Below are 17,514 nucleotides of genomic sequence, written 5' to 3' on the forward strand. Positions count from 1 at the left end.
TTCGATGTACCGTCACCCATTGTCTCGATTCCTACCTATGTCTAGTGTGTGCTTGCCATGTCCATTGTCCATTCCTGCCGCAATTAACGTCCCCCCAACCCTCCAACCTCCCACTCCGGCTTCCCCAACTCGCCGAGCATATATCCCTCCCCCACGCAACAAATACAAAAGTTCGTCAAAATCACCCCCTGCCAGAGGGAGGTAAAGGGGTCACCCTCGTATGGAAAACGCTAGGGGCCCACAACATGCCCACTGCCCTCCTCTGTTTCACCCACTCGCAGCTCCGCTTGACTAAGCAGTCCGCGTCAGTGGGATGGAGGTGAGTGTCCGGGCGGAACTACTAATGAATCGTAAACTCTGTTATTACGTCACCAACTTGGAGATATTCGCAGGCATCACAGTGGTTGTGTCCATTTTTTTGTCACGCAGTGTAAGGCCAAGTCCCTCATTCCAGGCTCGACATGGGCGATGGGGACCTGGAGCGTCTGCGTGCCTCCGCTTCCTGAGATGTTGCTCTTCGATTCCTTTTGAGGTATTCTTCTGCCTGTTGCGGTGTCGCGAAGATGTGTTGCTTGCCTAAATGGTTAATTCGGAGTTTCGCTGGATACAGCATGGAGTACTGGATGTCTTGTGCTATCAGTTTTTTCTTTACCGTCGTGTATTTTGTCTGGCTTCCTATACCGCCTGCGTGAGATCCGGGAAAAACGCCAAAGTAGCGTTCTCGTATCTCACTTCTTTCTTTTCCCGAGCCAATCGGAGCACAGCGTCTCTGTCGTGGTAGTTGAGGAAGCAGACTATTACAGGGCAAGGTGTTGCTCCTGGTGGCGGGCGTGCCGTTAACGAGCGGTAGCCCGTTCTACAGTCATGTGGTCCGAAAAAGATTCTCTGCCAAATAGTTCAATAATCACATTTTCCATAAAGTCTTCCATCCGGCCCATGTTGGTTGTCTCAGCCAGTCCTAGGACTCTAACATTATTTCGTCTGGAGCGTGCCTCCAAGTCCTCGTTCTTATCCGCTATTACTTTTAGCAATTTCTCTATTTGTAGTACTTGCGTTCTGTTCGCCCCAGCTCCATCTTCCAGGTCCGATATCCTGGTTTCAGTTTCCTTGAGTCTCTGATCATGTTGATCCAGCTTTTTCACCACCTAGTCCATTCTGGCGTTCATGGTATGCATTTTCGCATCAATTGATGTGAGGCTCTGTTTCATTACCAACAATATCGCTTTCCAGTCGTCCTCCTGTTGCTCCGCTGAATCCGCGTCCCTCCGCTCTGCTGAGCTCAGTTGTGTTGCCTTGCGGGAGTCAAATACGAGCTTAGCTTGTTTGGCATCTGTACGCCCCATGTTGATAGGGCTCCGTCACGTTGTGAGCAGGATATGTACTTGGTATTCCCCGTACTTCGCAGATTACTCTCGCCTCAGAGGCTGTAAAGCAGGGTCGCAGGGTTCTCAGATGTTAGGCATGGGTTCTTCTGGTTGCGCTTCCGTATATCGATGGTCTTACACTCCCAGATACCAAGTGTTTGGCTACTCCTCCCTGGTTCACTTCGGGTCTGGTTCGCTACAACACCAGTACACTTTGAGTGTCACTACGTACAGGTTTCTGGAGGACTGGGGGTTCGGCAGCACTGTGTATATCAGCCCCCGGTATCACTCTCTGTCTCCACCTTGCACTCTTCCCATGTGCGTGCCCACGCCAGCCTCTTTCCTGTTACCTCAGGGTATGGCCTCAGCTCTAAGATGGCAGCAGGCCGGCCCAAACTCCACTGCCAGTGCTTACTACTCCTCATTCAGGGGTTATATTTGTGCTGCTGTCTGATCTGGCTCCGGTGTTTGGAGCAGGGTGTCACTTAGCTGGGGTTGGGGGCCGCGGTCTGTTCTCTCCAGTCCTCCTCCCTGCAGGAGTCAAAATGGTGGCAGCTCCAATCCCCGATGTTGCCAATTCTGCCTCAGACGCCCCTGGTGCTTCGTTAGTCTGTGTGCCCTCCGCACCTTCTGTGCGCTCCCGTCGGAGCCGTGGGATGCCTGCACCAGTGTTTTTCACCCGCGCTCCCCAGCGTAACTATCTTGGCTATGTGACAAGCGCGGGGCTACACTCTTCCTTCCCGCTCTGGTGCTGCTACTCACAACATTTTCCCCTCTTTGCGGGCGGCTGGGCGGCTAACCTTCAGTCAGCGTATCTCTTCCCCGCCGGTATATTAATTCCCGGAGCCCACCAAGTGAGCTCCCTTTGTGGCTCAGGCCGCCTTCCCCCTCGCGTCTCTTCCCACAGCAGGGCCTAGTCACCCCCGGTCTTGCCCAGCAGTCGCGGCCGCCGCACCTCACCGGACTTCCTCCTCTGTCTCCCGCCCGGAGTTGTCTCGGCTGCGATCTCAGCGGTGGGTCGGTTTTGAGCTTCGCAACTTGTACCACGGCAGGCTGTGCTTTCTCCGCTCTCCAGTCCGGTGCATACAAGGCCACTTATTTAATGTAGGATGAGGATTATGTCTGATGTTTAGCCCATTGTGGAGTACATTTGCCGCCCGGCACGTAAGAGATCGCAGAAGGTGGCCGTCCGTAGGCATGCTACGAGCTGCTCACCCAGCATGCAGCCGTAGAGCAGCAGTCGAGCCCCAAGGCACCCAACACAGTAAGCAGGCAGAGCCGCTCTGAACACAGCAGTGGCTAAAGAGGGAAAAATCCCCAAAACATCCTAATGTGGTCAAATCCGCTCCGGCTGGAAAACATAAACTCCAGATATTTTTAATTTCCTTTAGCTTTTTAGTTCTGTTGCGGGTTGTGGGAAGTAATTCAATTGTAATTAATTAAATATTTTTATTCATTTATTGGTATTTATTTTGAATTTATTATGAATTAATTTTTAATTGGTAATTACTTTTTATTAATTGGTAATTACTTTTTATTAATTGATTAATTGATAATTATGTTAATTGTATTAATTTATTTTCCATAGCGGGTTGTGGGTTTATAGGGGAATAGGGTGTGAAGTCATTTAATTGTAATTAAGTAAATATTGTTTTTTTATTTATTGGTATTGATTTGTAATTTATCGTTAATTAATTTTTAATTGGTAATACATTTTTATTAATTGGTAAATAATTGTTATTAATTAATTATTTGATAATTATTATAATTTTATTAATTTATTTTCTGTAGTGGGTTGTGGGTTTATAGTGGAATAGGGTGGGAAGTAATGTAATTGTAATTACATATTAAAAATACTTTTTGTGTATTGATAATTAATTTACGGTTAATTATTAATTGTCATTAATTGTTATTATTAATTTGTTGTTGTTATTGTACATTAATTAGTTAATTAATTATGAATAGGTAATTAATTTTTAATAACTAATATTTATGTATATTTCTAATTAATTAATTATTACATAATATTACATTGGTAATTAATTTAATTAATGTTTTATTGGTATTGATATTTAATGTATTTTTATTAATATATTAAATCATTACTTTCCCTACCGTTAAACTCACTGGAGTGGAAAGAGTCATTTTTACCCTCCCACTATCCAACGCTTTCCCTACTGTTGCACTCTCTGGAGTGGGAATATTAACTTTTACCCTCCCGCTATCCAACGCTTTCCCTACTGTTGCACTCTCTGGAGTGGCATTAGTAATTTTTACCCTCTCGCTATCCAACGCTTTCCCTACTGTTGCACTCTCTGGAGTGGTAATAGCATTTTTTACCCCTACGCTATTCAAGGCTTTTCCTATTGTTGCACTCTATAGAGTGGGAATAGTCATTTTTACCCCTACGCTATCCAACGCTTTCCCTACTGTTGCACTCACTGGAGTGGGAATAGTAATTTTTACCCCTACGCTATCCAACGCTTTCCCTACTGTTGCACTCACTGGAGTGGTAATAGTAAATTTTACTCTCCCGCTTTCCTACGGTAAAATTATTGTATATTTTTTATTAATATTATGTTAATATGTATATATGTATTAAAAAATAAAAGTGTATGTTTATTTTATTTTTTTACTTAAATTATTTATTTATTACTTTTATGGTTATTTAAGTATTTTTAAGTATGTTTTAGTTAATTATATTTATTATTTCATTCATTTTAAATTACTTTTAAGACATTTTAAAAAATTCGATATTTTCACTATATTTTTAAAACAATATTTTTGATTCGATATTTTTGTACTTACCTGTTTGTAGATAGGAATTCGATATTTTTGCATTCTATATTTTGTCAACAATATTTTAATCCATACTAATATTATAAAGAGAGAACCCAAACATTTGAGGCGGGTAATCTCAGGAACCACAGCGCCAATCACAACACCCAATACAGCATTGGAAAGGACAGTGTCAGCAGATGGACATAGGCTATACAGCTGCCCACCATATACATTAGAAGGCTAAAAGAACCTTAGGGGCAAAGTAGTCCCTTGTGGGTGTGTGCGTTCTGCTCGGGGCGTTGTGCTGGGGGCGTGTGCATACAGCGATGTGCGCGGTATGCATACACAGCAATGGGCACGGCATTCCGAAAAACAAAGAGTTCACAGTACTCCGTTGTAGGCGTGTGCGTTGAGCTGGGGGCGTGTAAAATAAGTGTTCACAGTACTCCGTTGTGGGCGTGTGCATTGTGCTGGGGGCGTGTGCATACAGCGATGGGCACGCCTCAAACCAAGCTGTATTCCACCGCTTGCGCCAAGCGTTCTGGGGCAACTACCGTTACAATACCACTCGGCGGTGCTTTTGGCAATTTGCGGTGCGTTCGCCGTTGACGCTTTGTGGGTCGTCTAACTGGCAAGACAGCGGCCAAACACGTTCCCGGCTCACACACTTCGCATTTTTCAGTGGCCTCAACTACAGCGGAAAAACACGCTCGCGGCTGGAGCCGCCACACACCTTAACATATTGCTCCGGTGCTCAGGCGGGGGCTGAGGTGAGTCAGCGTACCAGCGGGGATACAACAAATTCAACAGACTGCTCTTTCACACACGCGCAGCATCGCGTGCACGCTGTCACGCACTGAACTCTCAGCATAAAGGACTTAACACCAGGCGCACAACATCGACCAGGACGCTGTCGGGGACTGTCACACCAACGGACTCCACAGCACCCACACTCTGCAAACGTTACCGCTGCTGAGGCACATATCACAAGGCCGGTTCCTCACACTGGCTGCACAAGCGGACGCCCATGTTGCACAGCAATGGACAAGTACAGTTACCCTATATGCACAACTAAACTGAACAGGTAAAAGGCGTGCAAGGTCATTGTTAACGAAGGCATCTGACTCATCTTAGCTTTTGTGATACTTACCTAATGCTGCATACGTGACGATTTACATTTGTGTACTCACTGTAAATAACAGGCTTTCATGCACACATTCTATTTCATACCCGGACAACGTCGGGACGGGCTGCTAGTAAGTCTATATTTTGGTATTCTATATTATGTCAGTGATCCAATCAGCCTATATCAACTGTTTCTAGCACAATGCTATTGTATCAGCTGAGGCACACAAGCCACATTATGCAGTCAATTTTAACAAAGTCGTTTAGAGCCTTAGGAGGGATCGTCAAGGTTTGAAAGAATAATCATAGCCAATCTGTAAATTTTGATTAGTGTAGCCTGTATTATTGGCATTCATGCCTTATCTGTGGCAAACATTTTCCTTTGAAAAACTGTCTGCCGCTTACATTCTCCTGCATTCCACAATGAAGCCGAAGAAGCGGCTCCACCTGCTGTCCAATCCTAGTGTCCCTGTTGCACATGCTTATGATTTGAAATGTATACAACAGAAGTCCAATCTTTTTTAGGTCTCGGCAACGAGATCTATTGTCGCCGAGTTCACTCGCAAGGGAATACAGAGCGGTGCACGAGCCAACCAGGGTCTGTGGACGCGCACACACCCAGGCAGGCAGGCAGGCACACAAAAGACACACATAGATAGACAGACAGACACACGCACGCACACACACACACACACACACCCTCCCTCTCTGCCGCCCCCCCTCCACCCCCACTCACCTGGCTCTTTCCCTCCGCAGCGGGTCAGTCATGGCAGCAGGCAGACTCTGGTGTCTTCTCCGGCGATCTTCAGCTGATGTGCACGCCCACGCTGCGTCTCGTGCGCGCCCACCACGCTGTTTCGCGCCCGTTGATCCTCAGCTTGTGATTACTACTCCTTCTAACCCGGATTCTAAATTACTATTTCTTGGTTCTCTAACTCCACTCTATTGATTCGTAACAAACTGATATTCAGCACATTTCACAGTCTCGCTTTTGCTTCTCATAAATACAATAAAATTATTTTAAGCAAATGTCTACCCTTCTTTTGGTCCTGTGCCTATTATGCTTCGGACTATAGAGTTTTAGAAAGTGTGGTGGAAGATTCCATGAGTGCAGAGTAGTGAGTAGTGAGTGCAGAGTAGTGAGTAGTGAGTGCAGAGTAGTGAGTGCAGAGTAGTGAGTGCAGAGTAGTGAGTGCAGAGTAGTGAGTGCAGAGTAGTGAGTGCAGAGTAGTGAGTGCAGAGTAGTGAGTAGTGAGTGCAGAGTAGTGAGTGCAGAGTAGTGAGTGCAGAGTAGTGAGTAGTGAGTGCAGAGTAGTGAGTAGTGAGTAGTGAGTAGTGAGTGCAGAGTAGTGAGTGCAGAGTAGTGAGTGCAGAGTAGTGAGTGCAGAGTAGTGAGTAGTGAGTGCAGAGTAGTGAGTAGTGAGTGCAGAGTAGTGAGTAGTGAGTGCAGAGTAGTGAGTAGTGAGTGCAGAGTAGTGAGTAGTGAGTGCAGAGTAGTGAGTGCAGAGTAGTGAGTAGTGAGTGCAGAGTAGTGAGTAGTGAGTGCAGAGTAGTGAGTAGTAAGTGCAGAGTAGTGAGTAGTAAGTGCAGAGTAGTGAGTAGTGAGTAGTGAATTCAGAGTAGTGAGTGCAGAGTAGTGAGTAGTGAGTGCAGAGTAGTGAGTAGTGAGTGTAGAGTAGTGAGTAGTGAGTGCAGAGTAGTGAGTAGTGAGTGCAGAGTAGTGAGTAGTGAGTGCAGAGTAGTGAGTAGTGAGTGCAGAGTAGTGAGTGCAGAGTAGTGAGTAGTGAGTGCAGAGTAGTGAGTAGTGAGTGCAGAGTAGTGAGTGCAGAGTAGTGAGTGCAGAGTAGTGAGTGGAGGGTAGTGAGTAGTGAGTAGTGAGTGCAGAGTAGTGAGTGCAGAGTAGTGAGTGCAGAGTAGTGAGTGCAGAGTAGTGAGTGCAGAGTAGTGAGTGCAGGGTAGTGAGTAGTGAGTAGTGAGTGCAGAGTAGTGAGTGCAGAGTAGTGAGTGCAGAGTAGTGAGTGCAGAGTAGTGAGTGCAGAGTAGTGAGTAGTAAGTGCAGAGTAGTAAGTAGTAAGTGCAGAGTAGTGAGTAGTAAGTGCAGAGTAGTGAGTAGTGAGTAGTGAGTGCAGAGTAGTGAGTGCAGAATAGTGAGTGCAGAGTAGTGAGTAGTGAGTGCAGAGTAGTGATTGCAGAGTAGTGATTGCAGAGTAGTGAGTGCAGAGTAGTGAGTGCAGAGTAGTGAGTGCAGAGTATTGAGTAGTGAGTGCAGAGTAGTGAGTAATGAGTAGTGAGTGCAGAGTAGTGAGTAATGAGTAGTGAGTAGTAAGTGCAGAGTAGTGAGTAGTAAGTGCAGAGTAGTGAGTAGTAAGTGCAGAGTAGTGAGTAGTAAGTGCAGAGTAATGAGTGCAGAGTAGTGAGTAGTGAGTAGTGAGTAGTAAGTGCAGAGTAGTGAGTAGTAAGTGCAGAGTAGTGAGTAGTAAGTGCAGAGTAGTGAGTAGTAAGTGCAGAGTAGTGAGTAGAAAGTGCAGAGTAGTGAGTGCAGAGTAGTGAGTAGTGAGTGCAGAGTAGTGAGTAGTGAGTAGTGAGTGCAGAGTAGTGAGTAGTGAGTGCAGAGTAGTGAGTAGTAAGTGCAGAGTAGTGAGTAGTGAGTGCAGAGTAGTGAGTAGTGAGTGCAGAGTAGTGAGTAGTAAGTGCAGAGTAGTGAGTAGTGAGTAGTGAATAGTGAGTAGTGAGTGCAGAGTAGTGAGTAGTGAGTGCAGAGTAGTGAGTTGTGAGTGCATAGTAGTGAGTAGTGAGTGCAGAGTAGTGAGTAGTGAGTGCAGAGTAGTGAGTGCAGAGTAGTGAGTGCAGAGTAGTGAGTGCAGAGTAGTGAGTGCAGAGTAGTGAGTAGTGAGTGCAGAGTAGTGAGTGCAGAGTAGTGAGTGCAGAGTAGTGAGTAGTGTGTAGTGAGTGCAGAGTAGTGAGTGCAGAGTAGTGAGTAGTGTGTAGTGAGTGCAGAGTAGTGAGTAGTGAGTGCAGAGTAGTGAGTAGTAAGTGCAGAGTAGTGAGTAGTGAGTGCAGAGTAGTGAGTGCAGAGTAGTGAGTAGAGAGTGCAGAGTAGTGAGTGCAGAGTAGTGAGTAGTGAGTGCAGAGTAGTGAGTAGTGAGTGCTGAGTAGTGAGTGCAGAGTAGTGAGTAGTGAGTGCAGAGTAGTGAGTAGTGAGTGCAGAGTAGTGAGTGCAGAGTAGTGAGTAGTGAGTGCAGAGTAGTGAGTGCAGAGTAGTGAGTGCAAAGTAGTGAGTAGTGAGTGCACAGTAGTGAGTGCAGAGTAGTGAGTAGTGAGTGCAGAGTAGTGAGTAGTGAGTGCAGAGTAGTGAGTAGTGAGTGCAGAGTAGTGAGTGCAAAGTAGTGAGTGCAGAGTCGTGAGTGCAGAGTCGTGAGTGCAGAGTCGTGAGTGCAGAGTCGTGAGTGCAGAGTCGTGAGTGCAGAGTCGTGAGTGCAGAGTCGTGAGTGCAGAGTCGTGAGTAGTGAGTGCAGAGTCGTGAGTAGTGAGTGCAGAGTAGTGAGTAGGGAGTAGTGAGTGCAGAGTAGTGAGTAGTGAGTGCAGAGTAGTGAGTGCAGAGTAGTGAGTAGTGAGTGCAGAGTAGTGAGTGCAGAGTAGTGAGTAGTGAGTGCAGAGTGGTGAGTAGTGAGTGCAGAGTAGTGAGTAGTGAGTGCAGAGTAGTGAGTGCAGAGTAGTGAGTAGTGAGTGCAGAGTAGTGAGTAGTGAGTAGTGAGTGCAGAGTAGTGAGTGCAGAGTAGTGAGTGCAGAGTAGTGAGTAGTGAGTGCAGAGTAGTGAGTGCAGAGTAGTGAGTAGTGAGTGCAGAGTAGTGAGTGCAGAGTAGTGAGTGCAGAGTAGTGAGTGCAGAGTAGTGAGTGCAGAGTAGTGAGTAGTGAGTGCAGAGTAGTGAGTGCAGAGTAGTGAGTAGTGAGTGCAGAGTGGTGAGTAGTGAGTGCAGAGTGGTGAGTAGTGAGTGCAGAGTAGTGAGTAGTGAGTGCAGAGTAGTGAGTAGTGAGTGCAGAGTAGTGAGTAGTGAGTGCAGAGTAGTGAGTGCAGAGTAGTGAGTGCAGAGTAGTGAGTAGTGAGTGCAGAGTAGTGAGTGCAGAGTAGTGAGTAGTGAGTGCAGAGTAGTGAGTGCAGAGTAGTGAGTGCAGAGTAGTGAGTAGTGAGTGCAGAGTAGTGAGTGCAGAGTAGTGAGTGCAGAGTAGTGAGTGCAGAGTAGTGAGTAGTGAGTAGTGAGTGCAGAGTAGTGAGTGCAGAGTAGTGAGTAGTGAGTGCAGAGTAGTGAGTGCAGAGTAGTGAGTAGTGAGTGCAGAGTAGTGAGTGCAGAGTAGTGAGTGCAGAGTAGTGAGTGCAGAGTAGTGAGTGCAGAGTAGTGAGTGCAGAGTAGTGAGTGCAGAGTAGTGAGTGCAGAGTAGTGAGTAGTGAGTGCAGAGTAGTGAGTAGTGAGTGCAGAGTAGTGAGTAGTGAGTGCAGAGTAGTGAGTGCAGAGTAGTGAGTAGTGAGTGCAGAGTAGTGAGTGCAGAGTAGTGAGTAGTGAGTGCAGAGTATTGAGTGCAGAGTAGTGAGTGCAGAGTAGTGAGTGCAGAGTCGTGAGTGCAGAGTCGTGAGTGCAGAGTAGTGAGTAGTGAGTGCAGAGTAGTGAGTAGTGAGTGCAGAGTAGTGAGTAGTGAGTGCAGAGTAGTGAGTGCAGAGTAGTGAGTAGTGAGTGCAGAGTAGTGAGTGCAGAGTAGTGAGTAGTGAGTGCAGAGTAGTGAGTGCAGAGTAGTGAGTGCAGAGTAGTGAGTGCAGAGTAGTGAGTGCAGAGTAGTGAGTGCAGAGTAGTGAGTAGTGAGTGCAGAGTAGTGAGTGCAGAGTAGTGAGTAGTGAGTGCAGAGTAGTGAGTGCAGAGTAGTGAGTAGTGAGTGCAGAGTGGTGAGTAGTGAGTGCAGAGTGGTGAGTAGTGAGTGCAGAGTAGTGAGTAGTGAGTGCAGAGTGGTGAGTAGTGAGTGCAGAGTAGTGAGTAGTGAGTGCAGAGTAGTGAGTGCAGAGTAGTGAGTGCAGAGTAGTGAGTAGTGAGTGCAGAGTAGTGAGTGCAGAGTAGTGAGTAGTGAGTGCAGAGTAGTGAGTGCAGAGTAGTGAGTAGTGAGTGCAGAGTAGTGAGTGCAGAGTAGTGAGTGCAGAGTAGTGAGTGCAGAGTAGTGAGTGCAGAGTAGTGAGTGCAGAGTAGTGAGTGCAGAGTAGTGAGTGCAGAGTAGTGAGTAGTGAGTGCAGAGTAGTGAGTGCAGAGTAGTGAGTAGTGAGTGCAGAGTAGTGAGTAGTGAGTGCAGAGTAGTGAGTGCAGAGTAGTGAGTAGTGAGTGCAGAGTAGTGAGTAGTGAGTGCAGAGTAGTGAGTGCAGAGTAGTGAGTGCAGAGTAGTGAGTGCAGAGTAGTGAGTGCAGAGTCGTGAGTGCAGAGTCGTGAGTGCAGAGTCGTGAGTGCAGAGTCGTGAGTGCAGAGTCGTGAGTGCAGAGTCGTGAGTGCAGAGTCGTGAGTGCAGAGTCGTGAGTGCAGAGTCGTGAGTAGTGAGTGCAGAGTCGTGAGTAGTGAGTGCAGAGTCGTGAGTAGTGAGTGCAGAGTCGTGAGTAGTGAGTGCAGAGTCATGAGTAGTGAGTGCAGAGTCGTGAGTAGTGAGTGCAGAGTCGTGAGTAGTGAGTGCAGAGTCATGAGTAGTGAGTGCAGAGTCGTGAGTAGTGAGTGCAGAGTCGTGAGTGCAGAGTAGTGAGTGCAGAGTAGTGAGCGCAGAGTAGTGAGTGCAGAGTCGTGAGTGCAGAGTCGTGAGTAGTGAGTGCAGAGTCGTGAGTGCAGAGTCGTGAGTAGTGAGTGCAGAGTCGTGAGTAGTGAGTGCAGAGTCGTGAGTGCAGAGTCGTGAGTAGTGAGTGCAGAGTCGTGAGTGCAGAGTCGTGAGTGCAGAGTCGTGAGTGCAGAGTCGTGAGTGCAGAGTAGTGAGTGCAGAGTAGTGAGTGCAGAGTCGTGAGTAGTGAGTGCAGAGTCGTGAGTGCAGAGTCGTGAGTAGTGAGTGCAGAGTCGTGAGTGCAGAGTCATGAGTAGTGAGTGCAGAGTCGTGAGTGCAGAGTAGTGAGTAGTGAGTGCAGAGTAGTGAGTGCAGAGTAGTGAGTAGTGAGTGCAGAGTAGTGAGTGCAGAGTAGTGAGTAGTGAGTGCAGAGTAGTGAGTAGTGAGTGCAGAGTAGTGAGTAGTGAGTGCAGAGTAGTGAGTAGTGAGTAGTGAGTGCAGAGTAGTGAGTAGTGAGTGCAGAGTAGTGAGTGCAGAGTAGTGAGTAGTGAGTTTAGAGTAGTGAGTGCAGAGTAGTGAGTAGTGAGTGCAGAGTAGTGAGTGCAGAGTAGTGAGTAGTGAGTGCAGAGTAGTGAGTAGTGAGTGCAGAGTAGTGAGTGCAGAGTAGTGAGTGCAGAGTAGTGAGTAGTAAGTGCAGAGTAGTGAGTAGTAAGTGCAGAGTAGTGAGTAGTGAGTGCAGAGTAGTGAGTGCAGAGTAGTGAGTGCAGAGTAGTGAGTGCAGAGTAGTGAGTGCAGAATAGTGAGTAGTGAGTGCAGAGTAGTGAGTGCAGAGTAGTGAGTGCAGAGTAGTGAGTAGTGAGTGCAGAGTAGTGAGTGCATAGTAGTGAGTAGTGAGTGCAGAGTAGTGAGTAGTGAGTGCATAGTAGTGAGTAGTGAGTGCAGAGTAGTGAGTGCAGAGTAGTGAGTGCAGAGTAGTGAGTGCAGAGTAGTGAGTGCAGAGTAGTGAGTAGTGAGTGCAGAGTAGTGAGTGCAGAGTAGTTAGTGAGTGCAGAGTAGTGAGTGCATAGTAGTGAGTAGTGAGTGCAGAGTAGTGAGTGCAGAGTAGTGAGTGCAGAGTAGTGAGTGCAGAGTAGTGAGTGCAGAGTAGTGAGTGCAGAGTAGTGAGTGCAGAGTAGTGAGTAGTAAGTGCAGAGTAGTGAGTGCAGAGTAGTGAGTGCAGAGTAGTGAGTAGTGAGTGCAGAGTAGTGAGTAGTGAGTAGTGAGTGCAGAGTGGTGAGTAGTGAGTGCTGAGTAGTGAGTGCTGAGTAGTGAGTAGTGTATAGTGAGTGCAGAGTAGTGAGTAGTGTGTAGTGAGTGCAGAGTAGTGAGTAGTGTGTAGTGAGTGCAGAGTAGTGTGTAGTGAGTGCAGAGTAGTGAGTAGTGAGTGCAGAGTAGTGAGTGCAGAGTAGTGAGTGCAGAGTAGTGAGTAGTGAGTGCAGAGTAGTGAGTGCAGAGTAGTGAGTGCAGAGTAGTGAGTGCAGAGTAGTGAGTGCAGAGTAGTGTGTGCAGAGTAGTGAGTAGTGAGTGCAGAGTAGTGAGTAGTGAGTGCAGAGTAGTGAGTAGTGAGTGCAGAGTAGTGAGTAGTGAGTGCAAAGTAGTGAGTAGTGAGTGCAGAGTAGTGAGTAGTGAGTGCAGAGTAGTGAGTAGTGAGTGCAGAGTAGTGAGTGCAGAGTGGTGAGTGCAGAGTGGTGAGTGCAGAGTGGTGAGTGCAGAGTGGTGAGTGCAGAGTGGTGAGTGCAGAGTAGTGAGTGCAGAGTGGTGTGTGCTGTTGAGTGCAGAGTGGTGTGTGCTGTTGAGTGCAGAGTGGTGTGTGCTGTTGAGTGCAGAGTGGTGTGTGCTGTTGAGTGCAGAGTGGTGTGTATTGGCAATGTAAATGACAATGCCATTTATTTATGATTTAAAGAAAAAAAAAGAAATGTCATGAGCAATGCCAATAGCTCTACCTTTAATGATGCCGAGACCATTGCATTGTAAATGCTTGTTTTATATGGTGACTTGATCACAAATGAACAAATGTTTCTGTGTGTATACATCGATCAATGATATATGTTTCATTCCTGCAGGCCTTACACGATGTGACAAGAAAACAGCTTGAGGATAGCACTGAGAAACTGACGAAGGTTGAATCTGCCCTAAGAACAAGAGAAGTTGAGTCTGTGACATTGAAAGAAACAGTGGAAAGGTTAGCAGGTGTTCAATTGCTTAATTTACTTTTTGGGAGTTATTTTGGACAGTTCGCACAGTACTAAGACCATTTTCCAAACGCTCCTTTTTGCAGTTTGTGAAGAAGATTTTAGGAGATGTAGTAATGGTATCCAGTTAACACTTGTTCTTCTATGTCAATATTTCTGTTTTCCTTTCTCTAAAACTACATGAAGGGCATTAGCACCATGTTTTTTACCACCTTGTCTTCAAAATAATTGTTTGCTACCACTTTTGTTCTATAAATTATTAGTTCTTTCCTTTTTCCTCTTTTTTATAAAAGTTTTCAGATATCAGTCAGTTTTTTTTGTCCTTTTTTGGGACAACTGATATTCTTGAAGTTTTTTTTAACTAAACATTTCATGGTATTTCGTAGGAGAATTTTCTCCTTAGAAGTCATCTGTAATATTCTATCTTATATGACTCTAAGGGCCAGTCACAAGTTATGTGCAATCATAAGTGCACATTTTTGATCTATTAACTGCTGCACCCTTATGGTGCAATACTTAATGGTTGTGCAATTTGCACCTGATTCCAAGTTGCTGACCTTCTAAAAAGGGATAATGCGCTACTGGATGTATATTCTCTGATTCCGAGTGGTACAAAATGACGATCAAAGCTTTTGCACTTCCAAGTTGTAGCCAGCTTTTAAATCTCCAAACCCACAGGGCCAATACCCAGACAGCCAACATTTTGTGCCCGTCTAATCTCGTTTTGGGAGCCAACTGGAGGTAATGGCCAATATGGAATTAACAGCCCAATTATAATCAAGCCTTAACCTTTTTTTTATCACCATTAATTTCCATAGCCCATAAAGTTTAAATAACCTCTTCTGAGACAGTCTTCACCCTACTATGTAGCTTGTACTTCTAAAAGCCTTATATTGTTTAACACTATACGCAATTGACATTGCTGGTTTACCATGTGTACGCATTTTAACATTATTACCATCCAAACGCCTTCACCTCGTGCTTCCCTCTTGCATCTTATACTGTCTCCGAACTCTGAAGCAAGGTTTTAAGCATTGCACCAGATGTACTAATATTTGTACTGATGTTGATCCAGATAAGCCCTTTCTGTAGCATCTAAAACCAGCAAATTGTGCCCCATGTTGCCATTGTTTCCATTTCACAGGCTACTACAGGCACATTCCAGATCAAGGTTCCTTTGTGCAGCATTACATTGGTGCATTTATCATTGATGAAGTAGTCACAGTCATTAATCTGGCCATACTGGCTGAACCCCTCACACACAGATGCATGCCCCAATGGATGTCCCTACCTAACAGTATTCTGGGAAGGCTGTAGCAGGATTCTGCTCCTACACAGAACTGTGCATAGAGACTTGGAACCTCAGTGAATTAGGGTGTGCCAAAACTCACCTTAGTACCAAACATCCCCTACCAGACTATCATCAGTGTCTCATTGACTCTTCCATACCACCTATGATTAGACAACCCAGAATACGGAACATAGATTACCTCAGGCAATGGGGAATACATGAACACTCTTTCGTTATACTCTCATACCAGTCCAAAACAGGGAGTAAAAGAAGACACGGGCAAGTTTGAAATATTTATTTCTAATGCCGTGTTCTTATGCGCAGTATCTTAGATAATACAAGTGAGGTTCTAGAAATCCTCAAACTCCTTCTCAGGGGTCTTACCAATAGGTAGTCCATTCAAAAGCAGCAAAGGAATTGACAGAGAATCTGAAATATGAAAAGACATCTTTATTATATACAACTGTGAGGCTACGTCGCCCAGCCACGCCTAAAAGCGACTGAATGAGATAGCCTGCCTTCATGGACTCCGCACAGTCCTTTTATGCAGTTTTTTATGCCTTAGGCACATATTTGAAATACATTCCCAGAACGTGCACACAGATGCAAACCCCACTTTCAAGATAAGTCCAGGCCATAAACAATGTCCACATAATGAATACATTCTTTAGCTGACAAGGCCGGATAACCCCAAAACAGTAAGATCACAGCCCATGGCATAAATAGCTCGTGGAGGCAGGAACAGGGACAGATGGAAGTAAGATAGGCAGGGTGTGTATGCGATGAAAAGGTTTATGGCATGTTGGGCCTTGATGTTATCTTGCTCGGCCACTGGGAGAGGAACTGACCAAACAGGCTCGGCCTGGGGCAATGGTTTCACCTGGTCAAGGTCAGGAAAAAGTCAATCAAGGTGTACGTGGCTTTTTGGGATCGAATTTAGCTGTGTGTTATAGCCTATGTAAAGGGCAACACACAACATGGCTGCTGTACACAAAATGGATGCCAAGGGTTCAAAACAAAAATGACAATTTCGAGGTGAAATTGTTACTGGAACATAACGAAAATGCTTGTACATAGTGTACTGGCTATTCTCGGTCTTTTGATATAAAAATCGTCATGCTATGACAAAGTTTATTATATGAGTCCAGAATTTAAAGTACCACACAAGCAGACATATTATAAGCAACAAGATTATCAGCATAGTTACTATTCCATAAAATACAAAGGGGGAAAGCATGTTATAATGCTAAATTAAACAGGTTTAAAATATACCTATATTTCACCCTCCCTTGCTAGTAGGTTATTTTATATCTACAGAAGGTCTCTGTGGGATTACATAGGCGGCCCCATACCTCTGGTATTTAGCAGAAGTGGATCACATTAAATTCTGCACAAGCTCTCAGCATTCAAATGTTCTCCAAGTGTGTCTGAGCACGCCAACGCAGTGCATTATTAAACACGCCAAAATCAGAGGTGGCCACAGCTGCATATATGTTATGTCGAGAAAGTGCGCTGATCAGTCCGACCAACAACCACTGTGTTGAAATAACCTTGAAGGCCTCGACACTCACTATTCAGACTAAGCTTACCAAGCAAGGCTGCTAGTGCAGAAAAACATGTTATTCTCGTGTGAAGCAAAACACTCTGCTAAACTCTAAACATTTATTATAATGTGTGCCGTGTAAAGCCACACAGCTGAATTTGTTTCGGCCACAGAAAATGGTAACGGTTCTAACTTTTCAATATGTAACATAGAAAAATTTGCATCCTTCATAGACATAAAATGTTGCTTTTCAGTCAAATTAAAAGAGGAAAACAAAGATGATGTATTCATATAGTGCCAGGGCACTTTTCCAGATTTCAATGTCTGCAAAGTCCAGGCAAACTACATAATAGAACGCAATTGATTTTGGCCATGGTACAAAACAGACACATCTTCCTGCACAATATCAACAACAGATGAAACTATATTATCCAATGTGTAAATGCGGGAAGAAAGCGTGTTAATGCTGTTATCTACAACTGCTAGCACCTTTTCTAAATTAGCTTGATCAGTTGCTCTAATGCGGGAAGCAGCGTCAATCTGGCACAGTTTCCAAACTTCGTTGTAAATAGCATATATCCATCTTTTTTGATCTGCCGGAAGCCGGGCCTTTGACAAAATCATTCAGATCAACATAGTCCGTCAATTTAGATAAATGCAGCTTAACTGACGCTAAAGTGGAATGTTTGAGCCAACATTTACATCATTTGCCTACAGAATAGGTAGTCACAGAATGGCCACTCTCAAAATGGGGATCCACTCTAACCTGTGTATAGCTTGGAGCTAAACCCAGAAAACGATGCCTGCAAGAATCTGCACTATTATGCCACAGCAACCAACCCTTAGGATCCAAACTGGATATGTTAAAGGTAGAATTCAGTAACAGCGTCTGTAATTCTCTAATCGAAAAATTGGTATTATTATCCCAACCAGAGTATTCTTCTAATTCAGGAAAAGAAGGAGCATTTAATTTTTTAGTAGTAGCCAATCCAAAGCAAGTCGTTTGTGAAATCGTAGAATTCAAAAACAACATATGGTTCAGGATGAGAAATGCACGATGCAAAGCCTCAGTGCCTTGCACTTGCCAACTTTTGGAACCCCAAACAGATTCAAGATCAATAGTATCCTTCCACAGTTCATAGCCCCCAACTGCCAATTGGTCTAGAAAGGACTTCGAATACAATAATTTCGTGTGGGTAAGTCTAACCTTGGAAGTGGACTTCTCGGTCATTTTAAAATAAAATGCATTGGGATTTGACTGATTAAAATCAGTAAAGTAAGTTAACCTCTTTAAAAGAGAAGGGGCGCTGCCTTCAACAGGAGCGGAACAATGTCCCCATTGTGTATAATTAACCATATTCCTCCTGGTGTTAGCCTTATGCAGGTAGTGATTGCCAAAGTGTTGAT

General features: G+C 45.2%; 1 protein-coding gene across 5 annotated transcripts in view; it reads left to right on the forward strand.

Annotated features, from left to right (window-relative positions):
* The window catches only part of FYCO1 (FYVE and coiled-coil domain autophagy adaptor 1), an 825,109-nt gene that overhangs the window by 369,323 nt on the left and 438,272 nt on the right, over positions 1–17,514 (forward strand). For all 5 annotated transcript variants that reach the window (XM_078688154.1, XM_078688155.1, XM_078688157.1 and 2 more), the window contains one exon: positions 13,145–13,263. In XM_078688154.1, coding sequence (XP_078544280.1) covers positions 13,145–13,263 — 119 coding nt within the window. The remainder of the gene's footprint in view (positions 1–13,144; positions 13,264–17,514) is intronic.

The sequence above is a fragment of the Lissotriton helveticus genome, chromosome 4_1 (genome assembly GCF_964261635.1).
Source record: "Lissotriton helveticus chromosome 4_1, aLisHel1.1, whole genome shotgun sequence".
Taxonomy (NCBI): Eukaryota; Metazoa; Chordata; class Amphibia; order Caudata; family Salamandridae; genus Lissotriton; species Lissotriton helveticus.